Source organism: Penicillium vulpinum (assembly GCF_028829585.1).
Source record: "Penicillium vulpinum strain IBT 29486 chromosome Unknown utg000004l_segment0_segment0, whole genome shotgun sequence".
In the NCBI taxonomy this organism is placed as follows: domain Eukaryota; kingdom Fungi; phylum Ascomycota; class Eurotiomycetes; order Eurotiales; family Aspergillaceae; genus Penicillium; species Penicillium vulpinum.
This window is the reverse complement of record NW_026643244.1, coordinates 5,941,771-5,957,886: the sequence shown is the minus strand read 5'-3', so window position 1 is coordinate 5,957,886 and position 16,116 is coordinate 5,941,771. Positions and strand designations below refer to the sequence as shown.

Sequence of the window (16,116 nt, the reverse complement as noted above, 5' to 3'; positions counted from 1 at the left end):
TTCTCGAAGAATAGTCCGCTTTGAGGTTAATTTAATATCTATTGACTGCACGCCTGGCAAGAGCAGTAGGAAAAAGGTTCTCCTGGCAAAGAGAGTTTTGCGTTTTGGCATGTGGCGATCAGACGCTCACCTCATCGTCAGAAGTTACGAAGATCACGCAAGGCGCCCTTCATCAGAGGCCTTATCGTTCAAAAGGTTGGTAATGGTCATCTTCTTGGGACTTCTAGAGAGAGCCAAGTCTAGGCAGCGCTATGTTGATAAAAGCCACAACCGTGAATTCCCCGATGATGGAATGTGTACCGAGTACTCTATGTTAGGCTTACTCTTCTGGGAGCCTGATACATGCGGCCATTCTGGCAATGCAGTCATTGTAAATTGATGCAGTTCAGGTTTTGAGTGATCATACTTTGTATGAGACAGTTGGGTTTGCTAAGCCCGGAGGAAAAGGTGGCGCTGATGAAGATAGGCAAAGGGACTAGGATAGGCCGGCTGGACTATCATAATCAAAGATTAATATCAATCAGGTGCGGACTTCTACCGAAAGGTTCATTGAACGCGGGGCTAATAATTCTTCATAGCGACTATTACGTAGATGTATTCCGTGCACAAATAGGAGAACCCGCCACAATGCAACTTCCACCCTTTCTTTTTCAGTGTGAAGATGAATGAAGAAATCAGAAACAAACTATCGCTCATAGAATATACCACACGCTAGTTGGGGTGGCTTATCCCATTCTGGGACGGTGAAGGGCCACGAAGTGGAAGACACTGACAGCAATTTTCTACGATTTCAGCCAATAAAAGGTAAATGACACGCGTTCCAGCCGAAGTATGAGCTTTCCAGGAAGGCGCACGGAGGCATGATATGTGCTAAACCGCGCGAATCGCCATATCTCATCTTGGGGGCCAATTCTATTTATGTGGGGCCCCAGAAGTAATATTCGAAGGCCCTCCCGCGTGGGAGGTACTGACTATTACTGACTAACTGATTGGTAACGACTGACGCCCCCGAGGGGTCCGGGTTTCCGGGAGACATGCCTAGGCAAGGTGTCCGCTATGGAGCCTACATATGTAACCTTGCGGAACGGCCCCTCAGTGCCACATCAGCCTTGTAATTTAATTTACCTGTATAGGTAGGACCCCGAGATTACGGAATATAGAGTTCATCCTGTATCAACTTTGAAGCGCTCAGCCCAGATAGAATTGCCTAGGTACATCGCCCGATTATGCTTTGAAGCTCTTCATCCATCTTCCTCAACACGCCTCAATAGTACCCGGCCATTTTTGTGTGGTATTCTCGAGGCACATATGTAGAAATATCCCTTTCATGTACATCGTAGTATCCATTTTGTTAATCGAAATCCCACGATATTCTAGTGATTGATGCTAAACAACGTGGTAATTATGTATACCATCATCCTCGCATATTTACCCCTGTCGAACTGGTGACATGTCGGTAATATGAGAGCCTCTTCTCCATCTGCATTTACCATTCCTGGAACCTACCCCGACAGGGGACAGGTTCCCTCGCCTGGGTATAATAGTGCCGTCACGCAGGCGTTATATATATATCGGGAAGTAGATCACCGGGACGGGTTTACTGGCTCACTTTCAAGCACCTGCACCCAGGACTCAGTCACCCATGTCGCATACACCACCACGCCAGACCAATGGGTCAACAACCAACAAATTACGAGACAGCTGCCATGCGTGTGCATTATCCAAGGTCAAATGCCACAAAGAAAAACCAACATGCTCGCGATGCGCAAGACGCAATATCACCTGTGAATATTTTGTCACGAAACGTCCAGGGCGTAAGCTTAACAATGGCCAGCCCACAAGCACAAGCAATACCAACCATAACAGCCGTCAGTCGACCAGCGCCGAGCGATCAGAATTTCAGACTGTACCAGGCCTGTGGCCCGACTCCACACACTCAGCATCTGATGCCGCGTTATCTACACCCAAGGACAACCCAATGACTGGTCTATGTCTCACTCCCACATCAATGTCACCCGGACGCGGGGTTACCATTGCTGGCGCTGAACCCTCCTCGTCGTCTTCAGACGATTTCTCCTGCTTGTCGATGCCTATGGAACCTACGTTCGCAGGAATAAGCAACGAATTCGATGACTTTTTTCCCTCGTCAATTGACTTCCTCGAGCTAGATACGCTGGAAACTAATAGCTTCATGCAAGAAAACAATGATCTTGCAAATCTTCTTATTCCGGATGAGACTAATTACGCCCGGGTTCAAGAAGCAGCCATCATTAACCGCCCGAAATCTCATGCATATATGTCAACCTCTCCATCGTTGAACGCTCGAGCGCGGCCAGCAACTCACACCCATACAATCTGCTGTCTGATGCAGGCATTGGAGCTCCTGAAGCCATCGTCGAGTAAAGCACCAGCTTCGCCGGTAACCGAAGATATCACGACTTCCAACGACATAGTTCAGGGCTGCTATGCCTCAGCTCAAACCGTGGTCATGGAGAATAAACAGACCATCGAAGCAGTTAGCAACATGCTACAATGCTCATGCACCGAAGATGGCTACATCCTGGTCATGCTATCGATGATTGTCTTCCAGGTCTTGAGGCGATACGCAGCAGTGGCACAAAACCAGTCCGGAGGAGTAACCCAGGCAGGTGGGAGCTCCTCCACAAATGATCAAAGCGTACAGCGCATGGCAGCCCAGTTGATTCTCAGCGAGTTGCACCGCGTGCAGCAATTGGTAAATCAGCTTTCACCAAGACTCAACCCGGAAGGGGCAGCAGGAGCGGAGCGCAAGGCTGCAAAAACAATCAAGGAGTCCTTTTCCCCTACAACTTTGACCCAAATAGAGATAGATCTGCGCAAGTGTATTACTACGGTATCCTCAGTAGTTATCAACATGCTACGTCAATTTTAGCAGGCTAAACCGTCTTACATTGGAGTTTTTGACATTTTGTGCTGCCTCTACATATCAGGAATTAGAATGAATACTTTAACGAACCACAAAACACGACAATGAGATCCACGATGAAGATATACAAGCAGCGAGTAACAAATTGGTGGAAATATTCGTGTTTTCTTACTTGAAAGTGAATAAGCCACCAACACTTTTGCCGCTAAATTAATATTACGGGTGTTCGTTTGTTGGCTCAAGATACAGGGAGTTGCTTCCCAGGATCACAATTCTGCATCTCCGCGGACATATGCCCTTAACAATATCAGCTATCAAATGGATTAAATGGATTAAATTTAAATTCAAATTCAAAACCGATATGTCGGTGGCGAAAATACAACACCTCGATACATAGAAAGGGGACGTGGTCTTACGTGTCTCAGGTTCTTTGGGGGCGAAATAAGGGTGCCTATCGTATAGGGTGATTTCGTATAATTTATGCGAGCCAAGCCCGAAAGGCTTACCCTATTTGATGACCTGCGGGTGATCCTCAGGGTCCCCCACAGGGGGTCCGACCTTTAGATCCCCTGAAAAATGGAGGGGTCATGGCAGTGTAACCTCCACATTTGAATAAAAAGGATGTGATTGTACTTCATGCTTGGCTGATTTACGTGAGTTGTGACTTGTTGTACGCTAGAGCACTGTACAGAAGTACCAGGGTTACAACCTACGACTCGCTGTCTTGTGTGGCCGATAGAAGAGCATTGCGGTTTTGTGCCTCGATTCAGTATATTGCTATCTTCTCATGAACAAAATTCCACTGTTTCTAAGCTTGTCCTGATAGCCGTCTTCTAATATTGGCTACAATTTTCTCCTCATCCCAAATCCCTCCATTTACACTTGGGTGCGTAATAAGTTCGTTCGCCCATTTGTCAAAGTTAGGCGCCTGCGCAGCCAAGTCGCTTAGGAGGGTTTCCGGCAGCAAGCCATGCTTGGGCAAAATGTAAGCCCGAATGATGAAGGATCCCGTCAATACCTTCAACGAATTAGCTTCAACATCCTCGCGACATTACCCCAAGGATGATACATACCTCTGCCAGCGTGGGCTCGCTAGAGCCACCAAAGAATGGGGCTGCATCAGAGAGTAGGGGATCGAGCTCTTTGGCAGCTGCGCTGACGAATTCCGCGAGGCCGCTTGCCCGATCCTCGGCAGACTTGGAGCGTTGGGCCTTCATGAAGAAGGGCTGTACCCGGTTGAGGTAGGTGTCAACGAAGAATGAGATCTTGGCACGGGTGAGGGGCCCATTTGGATTGGTAGAAGGTGGGAGCAGCTTTGAGGGGAAGGTATCTGCCAAAAAGGTGGCTATGACGGTGGACTCGGTGAGAATCTTCCCATCATAACTGAGCGCAGGAACTAGCCCGCGGGGATTCACCTCCAAGTACTCCGGGGTTCGAGGCTTGGTGATATCAACGATCTCCTGCTCATATGGCACCTCTAGCGCGTCGAGTGCAATGTGCACGCGGTGAGACCCTATCAATCTATGATTAGTTCAGAATGAGAGGCAGATGCAGGTATGAACGCACACGGGCTGAGGGGGTGGGTGTAGAGCTTGATCTTGGGGGTTCCAGCTGCCATTGCGATGTGATTTCTCGATTCAAATTGAACTATCAAGAGAGAGTTAAATGTAGGTTGCAATAAAAATTTCTGCAAGTACTACTCTTTATCTTTATTAGAACCAACTAATATAGTCCGTCATTTGCCCGCTTTTGGAACAATTCGGGGAGCGGATAGTTGGACCAAAATGCAGCTGGCAAACTACCGAAATGGACCCTAGAAGCTCCCTGTATTACAGCCCACATACATGGAGGTTCATCATTTTGATCTCCTGTTGCAAAGCCCCGATCCCGAGACTCCCATCGGAGCCGCCTCGTTATACCCCGCGGATGATTGATAATTCGTGTCAGCACATCGCTGATCCAGAGTTCTTTCCCCCGAAAATGAAGTGGACAGAAAAATTATTAAAGACATACAATACGCGCCTCCCAGAGTGATGACACCAACAAGGCCTTCGTACCCCATTCTACCATCTTTCAGATATCCTGCAACACTATGGTGGCCCCTAAACAACCTGCCCCAGAAGGTTAGTCAACGCTTTAACCCATCCGGTTTCACTACTTACACAGCAACAGATGTGATCGGCTGCCAGGCCGCCATGTTCGAGTGGGCCGAGAGCTATGACACCAAGGATTGGGACCGCTTTCTTCGGAACGCAGCGCCGACCCTTCACGTAAGTTCAAGAACCCCTCCTCGGAAAATAACCGGAGCTGACTGGGGTACAGATTGACTACCGTGCCTTCATGGACAAGTACTGGGAAGCCATTCCCCGCGAGGAGTTCATTGAAATGGTGAAAGACCCAGGCTTCCTCGGCAACCCCCGCGTCAAGTCCCAGCATTTCGTCGGCGTCTCAAAGTTCGAACAGGAGGCTGAGGACTACATCATCGGCACCCACCAGATGCGCGTGACTCACCAGAGATACAAGGATGATGATTTGACTGAGGTCCAGCGCAGAGGCCATGCTTCAGGAAACTCCACCGTCCACTACCGCAAGATAGACGGTATCTGGAAGTGGGCTGGTCTCCTTCCAGGCATCCGCTGGAAAGAGCATGAGTTTGACAAAATCTTCTACACATATGATTAGATGGGTTTATTTGGACATCGTCGTGATACGAATGCGAAGTATTGCATCATGATGCGGTTTTGAAGACAGTACAAATCGCACTTTAAGTATAGTTTATGCAATCAAAGCGGCAATCGCACCTATCAGCTTCATTGATATAATTCATATTTCACAGCTAAAGTGATAACTAGTTTGTACATTGTGTCGAGTCTTTGGACACAACAAGCTTTCACAGCCTGTCCCACCTAGTACTTGTTAACATTCCATTGCCTCTATCACGCTGTAATCGCGGAAGCACCGACCTGACATGACAGATGAGTACATCAATGGCTGGGGCCGTCAGAGTTGCAAATACTTCAAGATTATTCCATATTGATCTTAGGCCACAGATGAGTTGTTGGCAGGTTTTCCTGGGCCATAACACAATTCACTCCTGTCCACAAGGGGGAGACCGATTAGAAACATAAATATTATTTCATTGGGTCATATGGCATAGCCAGCTAGCATATACAGCTCAAGTATAACATTATCGGGGACCCGTATCCGTCGGGAGATACGGATGTAAAGAAGGAATAAAATGCCTGGCCAATCCAGTGAGGATGCACATTGGAGTCCCCGCCGGAAATTTAGCCTGTCCGTTCGTGTTGACCACACTAACACTCTTGTTATCGTAGCGCCCCTGTTTGTCATCGGCCGCCTCAATCATTGCAGCAGCCAGGTCCAGGTAGGAGACCGGGCCGTGGTCGGAATCCGTGAAGCTCAGTTCGTGGCCACGCTTGATATCAACCGAAAGCATGCCCGGTTTGACGTATATTGCTGTCAACCAGTCCTCGTGTTGACGGAGCAGCTTTTCAGTGTCTATCAAGTCCTGGTAAACGAACGATGCTGAGCGTAACAAGATCGGGCGGAGCAAGTATGGCACGTGGCGAGAAAGTTCATCGTCAACAGTATTAGAGGAGAGAAGAACCAGCTTTGGCATTGGGTGCTTCATATTCTCGGCCTTTAGACTCTGCAAAGCTTTCACCACAGCGGCGGCGGTGTCTTGAGCGAGGCGACAACCTGGAACGTTGTCGTTGGTCGAAACTACCAGGAACACGGCCTGACAGTCACGGATGCACGATTGTACGAGTTTGGTGTCCTCGATACTGCCCTCGAAGATGCTGACTCGGTCGTTTTCATTGATATCCGGAAGTAGTCGTAGAAGTTTAGAGCGGTTTCGACAGTAGGCGTGTATCAGGGTGTCTGGATTTTGCAGCAGGTTTGTAATCAGCGCAGTGCCGCAGTTACCTGTCGACCCCAAGACGGCATAGATTTTAGGCGCCATCCCTGCCTGGCTGACGATTGAGAGATTAAAGAAGTTTGGTATTTCCAAAGGCGGAGATTCGTCTATGCTCTTATATCTACTAAGCTCGGAGCTGGTGGGGTGCGCAGTTGTTATCGTCGGACCATTTTTGGGAGCGGGGCTGTATTACTTGAAAGGCCGCAGTGTAGAGCGAAGTCTCAACAAGCGGACTCTGTGTGTATCTCGTGCGTGCGATTTTATATATAATTATCTAAACAATGCGTTCTAAATCATTTATTTTGTAGAATTCGCTCAGAGGAATAGAATGTTCATTATCAAGGATTTATATATATCACTAGCTCGATATGACAGTATGGTCCATTTTGACTAGTGCGACTCCTCTTTGGGCGACATATTCTCTCTAAGCCACTGCTGAAACTTGGGGAAGTAATCGGCATAGAATCCCGAATCCACCATCTCATCTAGCCTATTCACTCTCAGCCCATCCTCGGTGAAAGAAAGAAAGATGGAAAAGTCGGTTGTCCACTTCTCGTTTGGCAAAGGTGTGTCGGCCTGCGAAGTTGCATATACAGCTGCGGTGCCCCTCCCTACATCATGAACAACTTCCTTGATATCCAGCTACTTCAATGTAAGTAGGCTACCAAGGGCGGCTTCAAAAATAAGTACATGTTTTGCTAACCTTCCAGTTTCTTAGACTTCCCGTCAGCTTCGGGTAGATCTTTTCGCTTTCAGCCCGCGAATGACTCGGCACGCCTAGTGAGGAAGGCAGCAACTGTTGTTTAAAGTCGTCGGACCAAAGTGCTATTGTATCTTCCACAGCCTGGTCTTTCCATGCTGTGAGGAACTTGTCTAGCGTGACCGCTTGAATATGGGCTGTATCAGACATTCTCTTGTGGGATTCTGTGGTGTTACGAAGCTAAGACAAACTATCAACCAGTCATAACTGCATTGAATGGCTCTTTATTTACTGTAGATAATTACAAAAATTGACCGGGCTCCTCGCGTGCGGAACATTACTGTAGTTCCTACTCCGTAGACGTCCTTCCCCGTAGCAAGTCGAATCTACCGACTAAATATAGTTAAAATTTCTGTCAATCTATCACCGTAAAATAAAGCTGACTATTCATAACAGGTTTACTATAACAAGTTTTACTTACATTGGTAATAAAATAAGTCCCTTTTTTATTATTCTTGGGGTAAATTTTTCTCCAATCATGCTTTTTGAGCTGGGTGATCGGTAGAAGCCTGATTCGCTGAAGCTGAATTGTCCCGACGCCCGACGCAAGAAGAAATTTGTTTAAGGCCAGTGGATATCGGTGTACGGCAGTCGATTTAGGCCAATTTTGACAATGCGGTTTCTGCCATACAGAAACTCAGTAAAAATTATATAGTACAGTTACACTATACCCGGCCCTTCGCTTTCGCCCCGCACCCCTTTCGGGGTTTGTAATGATATTATAGTATACCAATGGATCCAGCTATTTTATAAATGGACAATTGGTTGTACAATAGGTGCAAAAACGCGGCCCTATATAATGAAGCTTGGATTTAAATTAACTGGCCTCTGGCCTATTAATCCCAAGCTTGTTTGCCCCTAAGGCTTTCTCTTTATTTTTCCGTCCTGCTTCTGATACGATGCTCTGGGCTTAGAGGCTAATTACGTAACTGTACCTTGCTTCCAAGGTTTGCCTGGAAGATGCAGCATTTTGCTTGGGAGCCACCCATTTCCCTCTGTCCCTTGTACCACCATTTTGTTCAAACCCTTTGAAAGCATTGAATATAATGTTTCCTTCAACGCAGTCCAAGACACGCATTGACAGAAGAGCAAGAGTACTTCACCATATATAGCTTTACTGTCATTGCTCGCAAAGGTTTCATCAAGTTTGTATGATAGTTCAACATTAAAGACTGTATCTATACCAATCAAAAGAGAATCCAATTTGCTCAGGCTCGCCTGAAGAAAGCGCTTGAAGAAGACCACGTTTCTCCAGGTCCTGACAAAATTCCCTTTTCGAAACAAAATCCTCTTCCATGCAGTTTTGATCCATATCACGATTGTCGCCACTGGCTCGCCCGGCGACGTGGACACTCTGTAATAACGACCTCCACCATACTCCAAGGCCATAGCATATCCCATAAATTATGCTACTCATGACCATACTCCATCGTTCGTTGAAAGGATTTTTGAGGAGGGTGGTCACTTTGCTACTTTCCATCGCATCGGTTCTTTCGTTCAAAAGTGTTTTCGTGTGCGCGGCTAATTCTGAGACTGTGACATATTTATTATGCCAGCATTTGTTGATGATATTATCAATCAGGGCATTGCCATCCAATTTCGGAAATTCCATATTCTGTAGTAGGTCCACGACCTTAGGACCATGGTCGTAAGGATCCTCGGTAAGACAGCGATCTCCATAAACCTCAAAGCCGTAGTTCATCAAATAATAAAATAGTATAAGGAACCAAGCGCAAACTGTTCTTTTCGAGGGCCAAGAAAGCCAAAAGTTCCACATTCCCCTTGGTCCGACTCATTGTTATTGAGGATTCGGCCATACGGAGCCATACAAGCTTCGTAATTTGTACCAATTGGCGCCGTACAGTCAAAATCGGATAGCTTTAGTCGGTTGCGATCAAGTAGAATATTTTCAGGTCGTAAATCACCATGAGCAAGATTAACGGATTCCAAGAAAGCGACGGCTTGAGCGAGATCGTTCATCCATTCTTTTCGCAGGGGTAGAGGTTCCAACTTTTCTACTGTAGTAACTACCATAGTTTGCTGGTCCCGAGTATGGTTTTTTTGTATCCTAGAAGAAAGCGATATATCTAGGAGGTAAATTAGTAGACAACCTCTTAACTGCCAATAGGGGTTGTACCTCTCATATACTCGAGGAAGATACCACTGCTGGAAAGGTGAAAACACTGCACAATGGAGGGACAAGGCGGATTTTGCGAGAATACTTGATATATCTCGAGCTCTTTTTGGAATTGTTCCCTCTCGAATTCCCCAGACTTGGGGACTTTGACCACGATACGAGGGTGGACCTCGTAAACAAAAGAGATACCTCCTCCCCATATCCAGTGGACACCAGGAAACTGGCGTTGGATATCCATGGTTGAAGTGTGAGATAGAGAAGCGGTAATTCAAGGAGAAAGGGTAGGAGCAACTTAGGTATCTGTATTTGAAGAGGCGCAGTGACATACTCGACTATGATTGGTTCAATTGACAAGGGCAGTGTTGCCTTTTTCTGCCTTACGTTTCAGGCCAGATAATCACGCGTACAAGCGACCAAGTTGACCAGGAAACTTGTTCCCGTCGCCGGATATTGATATTGGATCTTGATTTTGGATACGGAGGTTGATGTTTGCATGGTTTGCATTTCTGGGGCGGGACTCACAATTACCTTCGATCCCACGAATCTTCTGCTCTTTTTCTTTCCCTCCTCATGTTTAGTATTTTGAATAAACTGCACTCTTGTTCATAAAGATCTGGCATGTAACATTTTGGGTCGAAGGTCTTGACCCAGGACTCAACCAAGATCCAGTGACTGGGGCCCCAGAAAACCCAGTATAGGCCCAGTTTGACCCAGTATCTTTATAAAAGGGGGTCTTGGTAGTTATAAACCAACTAAACCAGCAGAATTATATATAGGGTTATATATATAATTAGCGCGTTTGCTTATTTTGTAACCCAATTTGGGGCAGGTTGTCATGTCGCACTATATATATCGGAGCCTGCAATATCTGAGCGTGATGCTCAGATATAGTGGTCTTTTTGGCCTAGTGTGTAACTCGCCAGTCCAGGGGCATGTTATAACACAGGTCCAGACTGGGTTGGGTCTGAGTTGTAGTTGTCACGTGATATTCTTACAATACCATCTTTTCATCTAGTATTGCAGATAGTATTTCTGACATTATATATATCCTTTGAAGAGGTACCTGATTGAGAAAGACAGATAATCTCATCCCTGTACGGCTCAATATTGACGGCTGGTGGTATAGTTGTAGCAGAAATAAAAAGAAAGGTGCGTTTAGAATAGGCGGAATGTACACTGCTGAATCGACCCGTATGCCAGAGAGCATACTGCCTCGGGCATTCCCCTCTTCAATATGTATTGATAAGCATTGCCAAAATTGGCCCAAATCGACTGCCGTAATCGGTGGGGCTATGGATGGATCTCCCCATAATCTTTGACGGCCTGATGCGGGGATGTTTGGCGATTCATAAGCTAACACACATGCCTCGTGGGAAATGCAGGGATCTACTAAGACAAATGTCACGTAGGCGTAGATCCCTGTTACTTGGCAAAATATCGTAAAGCCTGATTCGCCAGAGCAACGAGGGGAAAATAGTAATCTCGTTGAATATGTCATCTCCGCCGGGTTTCGCGTCTTTGGAACACCGACTACTACCGACTCGCGAGTTGATCTGTCATCGCAGAGTAATTCCATGTTCATTCAAGAATATGTCAAGTCAAAAAAAAATGTAATACAAAAGCGAACTGAGCATCTTTGGATTTTGCATCAATGTCGCTCAAAGCAATCATGGAGACCGTTCTAGTTGTCGGATCTACTGGAAATATCGGCGTATCAGCCGTCACTGCTGCTTTGCGCTCCAAGCGCAATGTTTTGGCTGTTGTTCGCAACCAAAGCTCAGCAGACAAGCTCGTGAAGTTGATTGGATCGTCGAAAGGAATCACTTTCGCTGAAGCCAATGTTCTCTCAGACTCAGGAATAAAGGGTGTCGTTGAACAAGTCCGAGAGGGCAAGCTCCCAGCTTTCCAGCATGTGTTTTCTAGCGGTTGGTTACCTACAATGTTATTTTCAGTCAATGTCCACTAACATTTCCAAGTTGGCGGCGAGTACACTACAACTCCCCTCCCCGAGATCACCACCGCCCAGCTGCGCAGCAACTTTAACGTCTCCTTCGAGGCCAATTTCTGTAAGTCTTCCCAATCCTAAGGTCCCTACAAAGTCTGACAAAATTTTCGCAGTCGCCTATCGGGATACTATCGGTTATCTGCTAGAACAGAAGAACCCTGCCACTACATGGACGATTTGCACCGGCTCGCAGGGCGACTTGGCCACTCACCCCGTGCCGGCTATGACCCAAGGCGCTTTATTCCCTATGACCACGGCCGCCGCCCGTGAGAACGAGTCTACAACCGTCCGTTTCAACGAAATTTACCTTGGATACCGTGTCGAGATTGATGAACTTGCTGAGCAGCATGGAGTTACCAAGTCATCAGACTTTGCGAATGTGTACGAGCTGCTCCTAGCCGATCCCAATGTCCGCAGTTCGCGCGTTCGGGTCGACGATCTTGATGATCTCAAGAAGTTGAAGTACCAGAAGAAGTTCTAGACCTACTTCTCGTTTGCATGTATTGGAGTCACAGATAGAATTCAGAGCCCGAATGTTTCTGCTTTTGTTTTAAGTTCAGATCCCTGTACCGAGCTATACTATATGAAGTTACGCTTCTTTGCACCAATGCCGTTTCTTCCGTGTCTCAAGAGGAAGTACACCATACGGAGATGATGTGCAGCTGTATACCGTTAAAGACATTCGTCCGTCGAATGTAAATTTATACCAGCGATATTTTATTTTACAGACCACCACTCCGCGGTCGCATGTATTTCAAACTTAAATATGAAACATGAAACGGCTTTTGTATTTCATTAGATGCTTTATTTGAATTGTTTTTTCTCCGAACTAGATCGAATGGCCATTTAGCCAAGGATCCTGTAGTAGTTCCTTGGCCGTTTTTCTGTCTTCTGGTTTCCATTGGAGCATCCCCATCATGAACTTCAAGAACAACTCTTTATTTCGGCCACTAAGAAATTCTTCTGAGTTACGCAAGGACCTGTCTTTCGGAATCTCAATATCACTTTTCCAGTGTCCTGATAATAGTGTAAGCCGCATGCATACACAATAAATTCCACTTCAAGGACATCCTTCACGTACCATCTTCGGTAAAGAACTCAGAGCTGCGCGTCCCGCGCCTGATTAGAGTAACAGGAGGCGGCCCCAGCATTGCAATAACTTCAGAAAGGTGCGCACGCGTGGAATACCCTTTTCCATCAGGGTCGTTACCGTCGAATAAGTGCTTGCCCTCAAATAGGTCCCACGCCTAGCCCCTATAGTGATTAATTTTTTAATCTAGTAGAGGGGATTTGCAAAAGGAGATAGCAAATTACCATGATACCAACGTTCCATATATCAACCGGATAGCTCCACTCAGCTTTTAACATAACCTCTGGCGCTCTATAAACGTCCGGCTGAGCATTGTGATTTCTTCTTTCATCCCCTTGTACAGCTGAGCCAAAATCGCTGAGAACTGCCATGCCAAACACCCTGGGCAAATCAAACCGCCGAGAAGCGTAGACTGGCATATTATTAACAAACTTTCGCGGTGAGGGGTGCTCCATCTCGGCTCTAGAAAAGCTGTCTAGGATAGATAGATCTTCTATTTCCTGGAGGATGTTGTCGCTCTTGATATCTGTAAAGGCTGAACGATATGGTTTAGAAAGATCCCGATATCCGTACCTGTATGGATGAGCTTGCATTCCGTGTGGAGATAATCAAGCGCGAGAAAGACTTGCTTAAGCCCAGCCCTGAGAAGATCTTCCGTAAACCTATGGGTTGGATTGCGATATAGAAGATCTCTGAAACTCTCCCACATAGGCTTCTGGACAAGACAGTGGTGGTAGTTTCCGTCGTGTGGAATCGTAAATCTGTCTAATGCAGTTCTCACGTGGGGATATCCGGGATGTGATATGTTGCCTTTGTTAAGATGCTGGTAAATTTCAAACTCTTCTGTATTGCTTTCATCGCGTGTATAGAGTTTCAATGCGACATATTGACGTCCTCTAGTATCATTAGTATTAAAAGTTTTGATGAAAATAACAGACTCGGCTTACTCGAGATCACGAGCGAGCCATACTGTGGAAGTGACACCAAATCCCAGTTTACCGACAATCTGGTACTTGGACCGCAAAATATCGCCGATTTTTGCAGGATAATAGTGTCCTTTTTTGAATTCTTCAAACAGTTCTTCTTCGAGGATTTGCGATGGACTGATCGTTTCAAATCCGCTGGTTCGAAAGACAAGAGGGGGTAAAGGGGCTCGTCGAAATGCTACACTGGCCCATTTAATAAGAGAAGCCATTGGGTTACGTAGTGGAAATGAGAAGAAACAAGCTGTACTGTGGTAGGTACGATGGGGGAGGCAGGCGAGAGTCAATCTCCGTAGATCGCCGTGATCCAGCCCCTTGATTTACCAGTATCTCGCATCATTCTTGTATATAATTCTCTTTTATTCCATGCATTCAATGTTACAGTTTTTGAACTGTATCGTCTCTGGTTTGACATAGAAATCCCCTTAAGTTCCATCATTCTTAGTTGCGCATTGTGAATGTTACCAAAAAGGCGGGTGATATATAACGGTCATCTAACTCCACCCTCTTACCACCGCCCTCCCCCTACCTCAAGTATCCCGATTTACTCTAATGATATTCTAAGAGCACAGTGGTGTCTATCAGCTCCTAATCGAATTAGCATATCCGCCTTAGACAAGCTGTGTATCTGCTCTTAGTTCACAATATGGCCGGTGTATTTGATCCTGTTAGATGGCCGATGTCACCGCGCGTACGGCATTAACTAGCCAATAGATGGTGCCCAAAGATATCGAGCGCTTTACTAATGCTAACACGGTGATCTAAATCAATCATTCCACCGACGCGCGGAAGGTGTACCCGCTGACAAATTGTGGTCGGGCAATTGACGGACTATACACGAGGGCGACGAGAGAAGATAAAGTGACATTAGCTTTCATCAGGATTGGGATCTTCACTACCCAATCCTCTCCCCCAGAAGCACAGCACGGTTGATCATGGTTACCCTCGACACGGTGCAGCAGTCCAACGGCCTCCTGGCGAGCCTGCCGCAGGCACAGGGCCTCGTTGCAGTATTCATCGGGGCCACCTCGGGCATCGGCCAGAGCGCACTGGAACACTTCGCCAGATCTACGACCGCCCCACATATCTACAGTACCGCACGCGCAAAGACTGTGGCTTCGCATGATGAATTTCTGGAGACGCTGCGCCAGGAAAACCCCACCGGCACATACACGCTGCTGACAGCCGATGCGTCGCTCGTTTCGGATATTGACCATGCCGTCGACGTCGTCCTAGAGAATGAGACAAAAGTCGACCTTCTATTCATGTCGCCCGGGTTCTTCGCCTTCGAGGGCCGCATCGACACAAAGGAGGGACTGGACCCATCCATGTCGACGCGTTACTACTCACGCCTGCGCGCCGTCCAGCGCCTGCTACCGCTGCTCAACGCCGCGCCCAGCCCACGTGTCGTCTCGGTGCTGGCTGCGGGCGAAGAGACTCCACTCAATGAAGCCGATTTAGACCTCCGCGATTTGCAGAACTGGTCTATGTGGAACGCTTCACGCCACGCCTGCACCATGGGCACACTGGCGCTTGAGTATATCGCCCGTCTCAACCCGCACCTGAGCATTGTACACGCACATCCGGGCGCCGTGGCAACTCCTGGCCTGGCGCGCAGTAATACATTCGGCTTGAACCCGCCGAATCCTATGAGCCAGGACGAGGCTGGTCAGCGCGCTGTCTTCAACAGCACCAACGATCGCTATGCTGTGCAACCCGGCCTGGTTCCTGTGCCTGAGGGACTGGAGGTTGTGCCTAAGTCGGCTGGTGGTATCTTCCTCGTTGGCCCTCTTGGAGAGATCAAGGATAGCGAGGCTGTGCTCGGTCCAATGAGGGCGCGTGGTCTGGATGAGACGGTGTGGAACTTCACGCTGGATATATTTTCCACCTGCGCGGAGAAGGCTTAGAATATCACAATACAGGCTGTGGAATGTGAAGACTATTCTCGTGATCGGTAGTCCTACTTATAATGTACTACATCCTAGATCTTCAGGATGAGTATGTATGTAGACCTCGGGAAATACGAGTACGGTCACATTCCGAAGTACAGAAAGTGGATATTTACATTCATTGAATCACTGTCATATGATTCCAAGTGTCAACTGTGCAGCATTAAGAAACTAATCCTTCTCCAGTCGAGAGTAGATACCTCCAGTTTGTCAAGCACATATTCGCTTTAGAGAAAGAAATATGCAAAGAATGTCCAATGCTATTATGTATATCCCAACCTAGTGTACAATATATCATGCCATTTTGTGTTCTTCTACCTGAAATCTCTTGTCACAGGTATGATCTG

General features: G+C 47.0%; 9 protein-coding genes across 9 annotated transcripts; 4 read left to right on the top strand and 5 right to left on the bottom strand.

Annotated features, from left to right (window-relative positions):
- Positions 1–1,642: 1,642 nt before the first annotated feature.
- On the top strand, positions 1,643–2,911 carry tpcE (Zn(II)2Cys6 domain-containing transcription factor tpcE; the record flags this gene model as incomplete). Its single annotated transcript, XM_057258431.1, has 1 exon — positions 1,643–2,911. One exon carries the CDS (start codon positions 1,643–1,645, stop codon positions 2,909–2,911), a length of 1,269 nt encoding a protein of 422 aa, XP_057105889.1.
- An 802-nt stretch (positions 2,912–3,713) lies between these two features.
- N7479_010739 (glutathione S-transferase family protein) lies at positions 3,714–4,523 on the bottom strand (the record flags this gene model as incomplete). The annotated part of the gene is made up of 3 exons (XM_057258430.1): positions 3,714–3,923; positions 3,979–4,418; positions 4,472–4,523. The coding sequence occupies 3 exons, from the start codon at positions 4,521–4,523 to the stop codon at positions 3,714–3,716; spliced, it is 702 nt and encodes a 233-aa protein (XP_057105888.1).
- A 474-nt stretch (positions 4,524–4,997) lies between these two features.
- On the top strand, positions 4,998–5,587 carry N7479_010738 (uncharacterized protein; the record flags this gene model as incomplete). Its single annotated transcript, XM_057258429.1, has 3 exons — positions 4,998–5,028; positions 5,078–5,175; positions 5,228–5,587. The coding sequence occupies 3 exons, from the start codon at positions 4,998–5,000 to the stop codon at positions 5,585–5,587; spliced, it is 489 nt and encodes a 162-aa protein (XP_057105887.1).
- A 505-nt stretch (positions 5,588–6,092) lies between these two features.
- Positions 6,093–6,890, bottom strand: tpcG (oxidoreductase tpcG; the record flags this gene model as incomplete). The annotated part of the gene is made up of 1 exon (XM_057258428.1): positions 6,093–6,890. One exon carries the CDS (start codon positions 6,888–6,890, stop codon positions 6,093–6,095), a length of 798 nt encoding a protein of 265 aa, XP_057105886.1.
- Positions 6,891–7,235: 345 nt separating this feature from the next.
- N7479_010736 (uncharacterized protein) lies at positions 7,236–7,755 on the bottom strand (the record flags this gene model as incomplete). The annotated part of the gene is made up of 2 exons (XM_057258427.1): positions 7,236–7,487; positions 7,549–7,755. 2 exons carry the CDS (start codon positions 7,753–7,755, stop codon positions 7,236–7,238), a joined length of 459 nt encoding a protein of 152 aa, XP_057105885.1.
- A 1,551-nt stretch (positions 7,756–9,306) lies between these two features.
- N7479_010735 (uncharacterized protein) lies at positions 9,307–9,980 on the bottom strand (the record flags this gene model as incomplete). Its single annotated transcript, XM_057258426.1, has 2 exons — positions 9,307–9,692; positions 9,743–9,980. The coding sequence occupies 2 exons, from the start codon at positions 9,978–9,980 to the stop codon at positions 9,307–9,309; spliced, it is 624 nt and encodes a 207-aa protein (XP_057105884.1).
- Positions 9,981–11,393: 1,413 nt separating this feature from the next.
- On the top strand, positions 11,394–12,228 carry N7479_010734 (uncharacterized protein; the record flags this gene model as incomplete). The annotated part of the gene is made up of 3 exons (XM_057258425.1): positions 11,394–11,667; positions 11,719–11,808; positions 11,861–12,228. The coding sequence occupies 3 exons, from the start codon at positions 11,394–11,396 to the stop codon at positions 12,226–12,228; spliced, it is 732 nt and encodes a 243-aa protein (XP_057105883.1).
- A 348-nt stretch (positions 12,229–12,576) lies between these two features.
- On the bottom strand, positions 12,577–14,032 carry N7479_010733 (uncharacterized protein; the record flags this gene model as incomplete). Its single annotated transcript, XM_057258424.1, has 5 exons — positions 12,577–12,764; positions 12,829–12,994; positions 13,062–13,363; positions 13,411–13,733; positions 13,785–14,032. 5 exons carry the CDS (start codon positions 14,030–14,032, stop codon positions 12,577–12,579), a joined length of 1,227 nt encoding a protein of 408 aa, XP_057105882.1.
- Positions 14,033–14,755: 723 nt separating this feature from the next.
- Positions 14,756–15,727, top strand: N7479_010732 (uncharacterized protein; the record flags this gene model as incomplete). Its single annotated transcript, XM_057258423.1, has 1 exon — positions 14,756–15,727. The coding sequence occupies one exon, from the start codon at positions 14,756–14,758 to the stop codon at positions 15,725–15,727; it is 972 nt and encodes a 323-aa protein (XP_057105881.1).
- Positions 15,728–16,116: the final 389 nt, after the last annotated feature.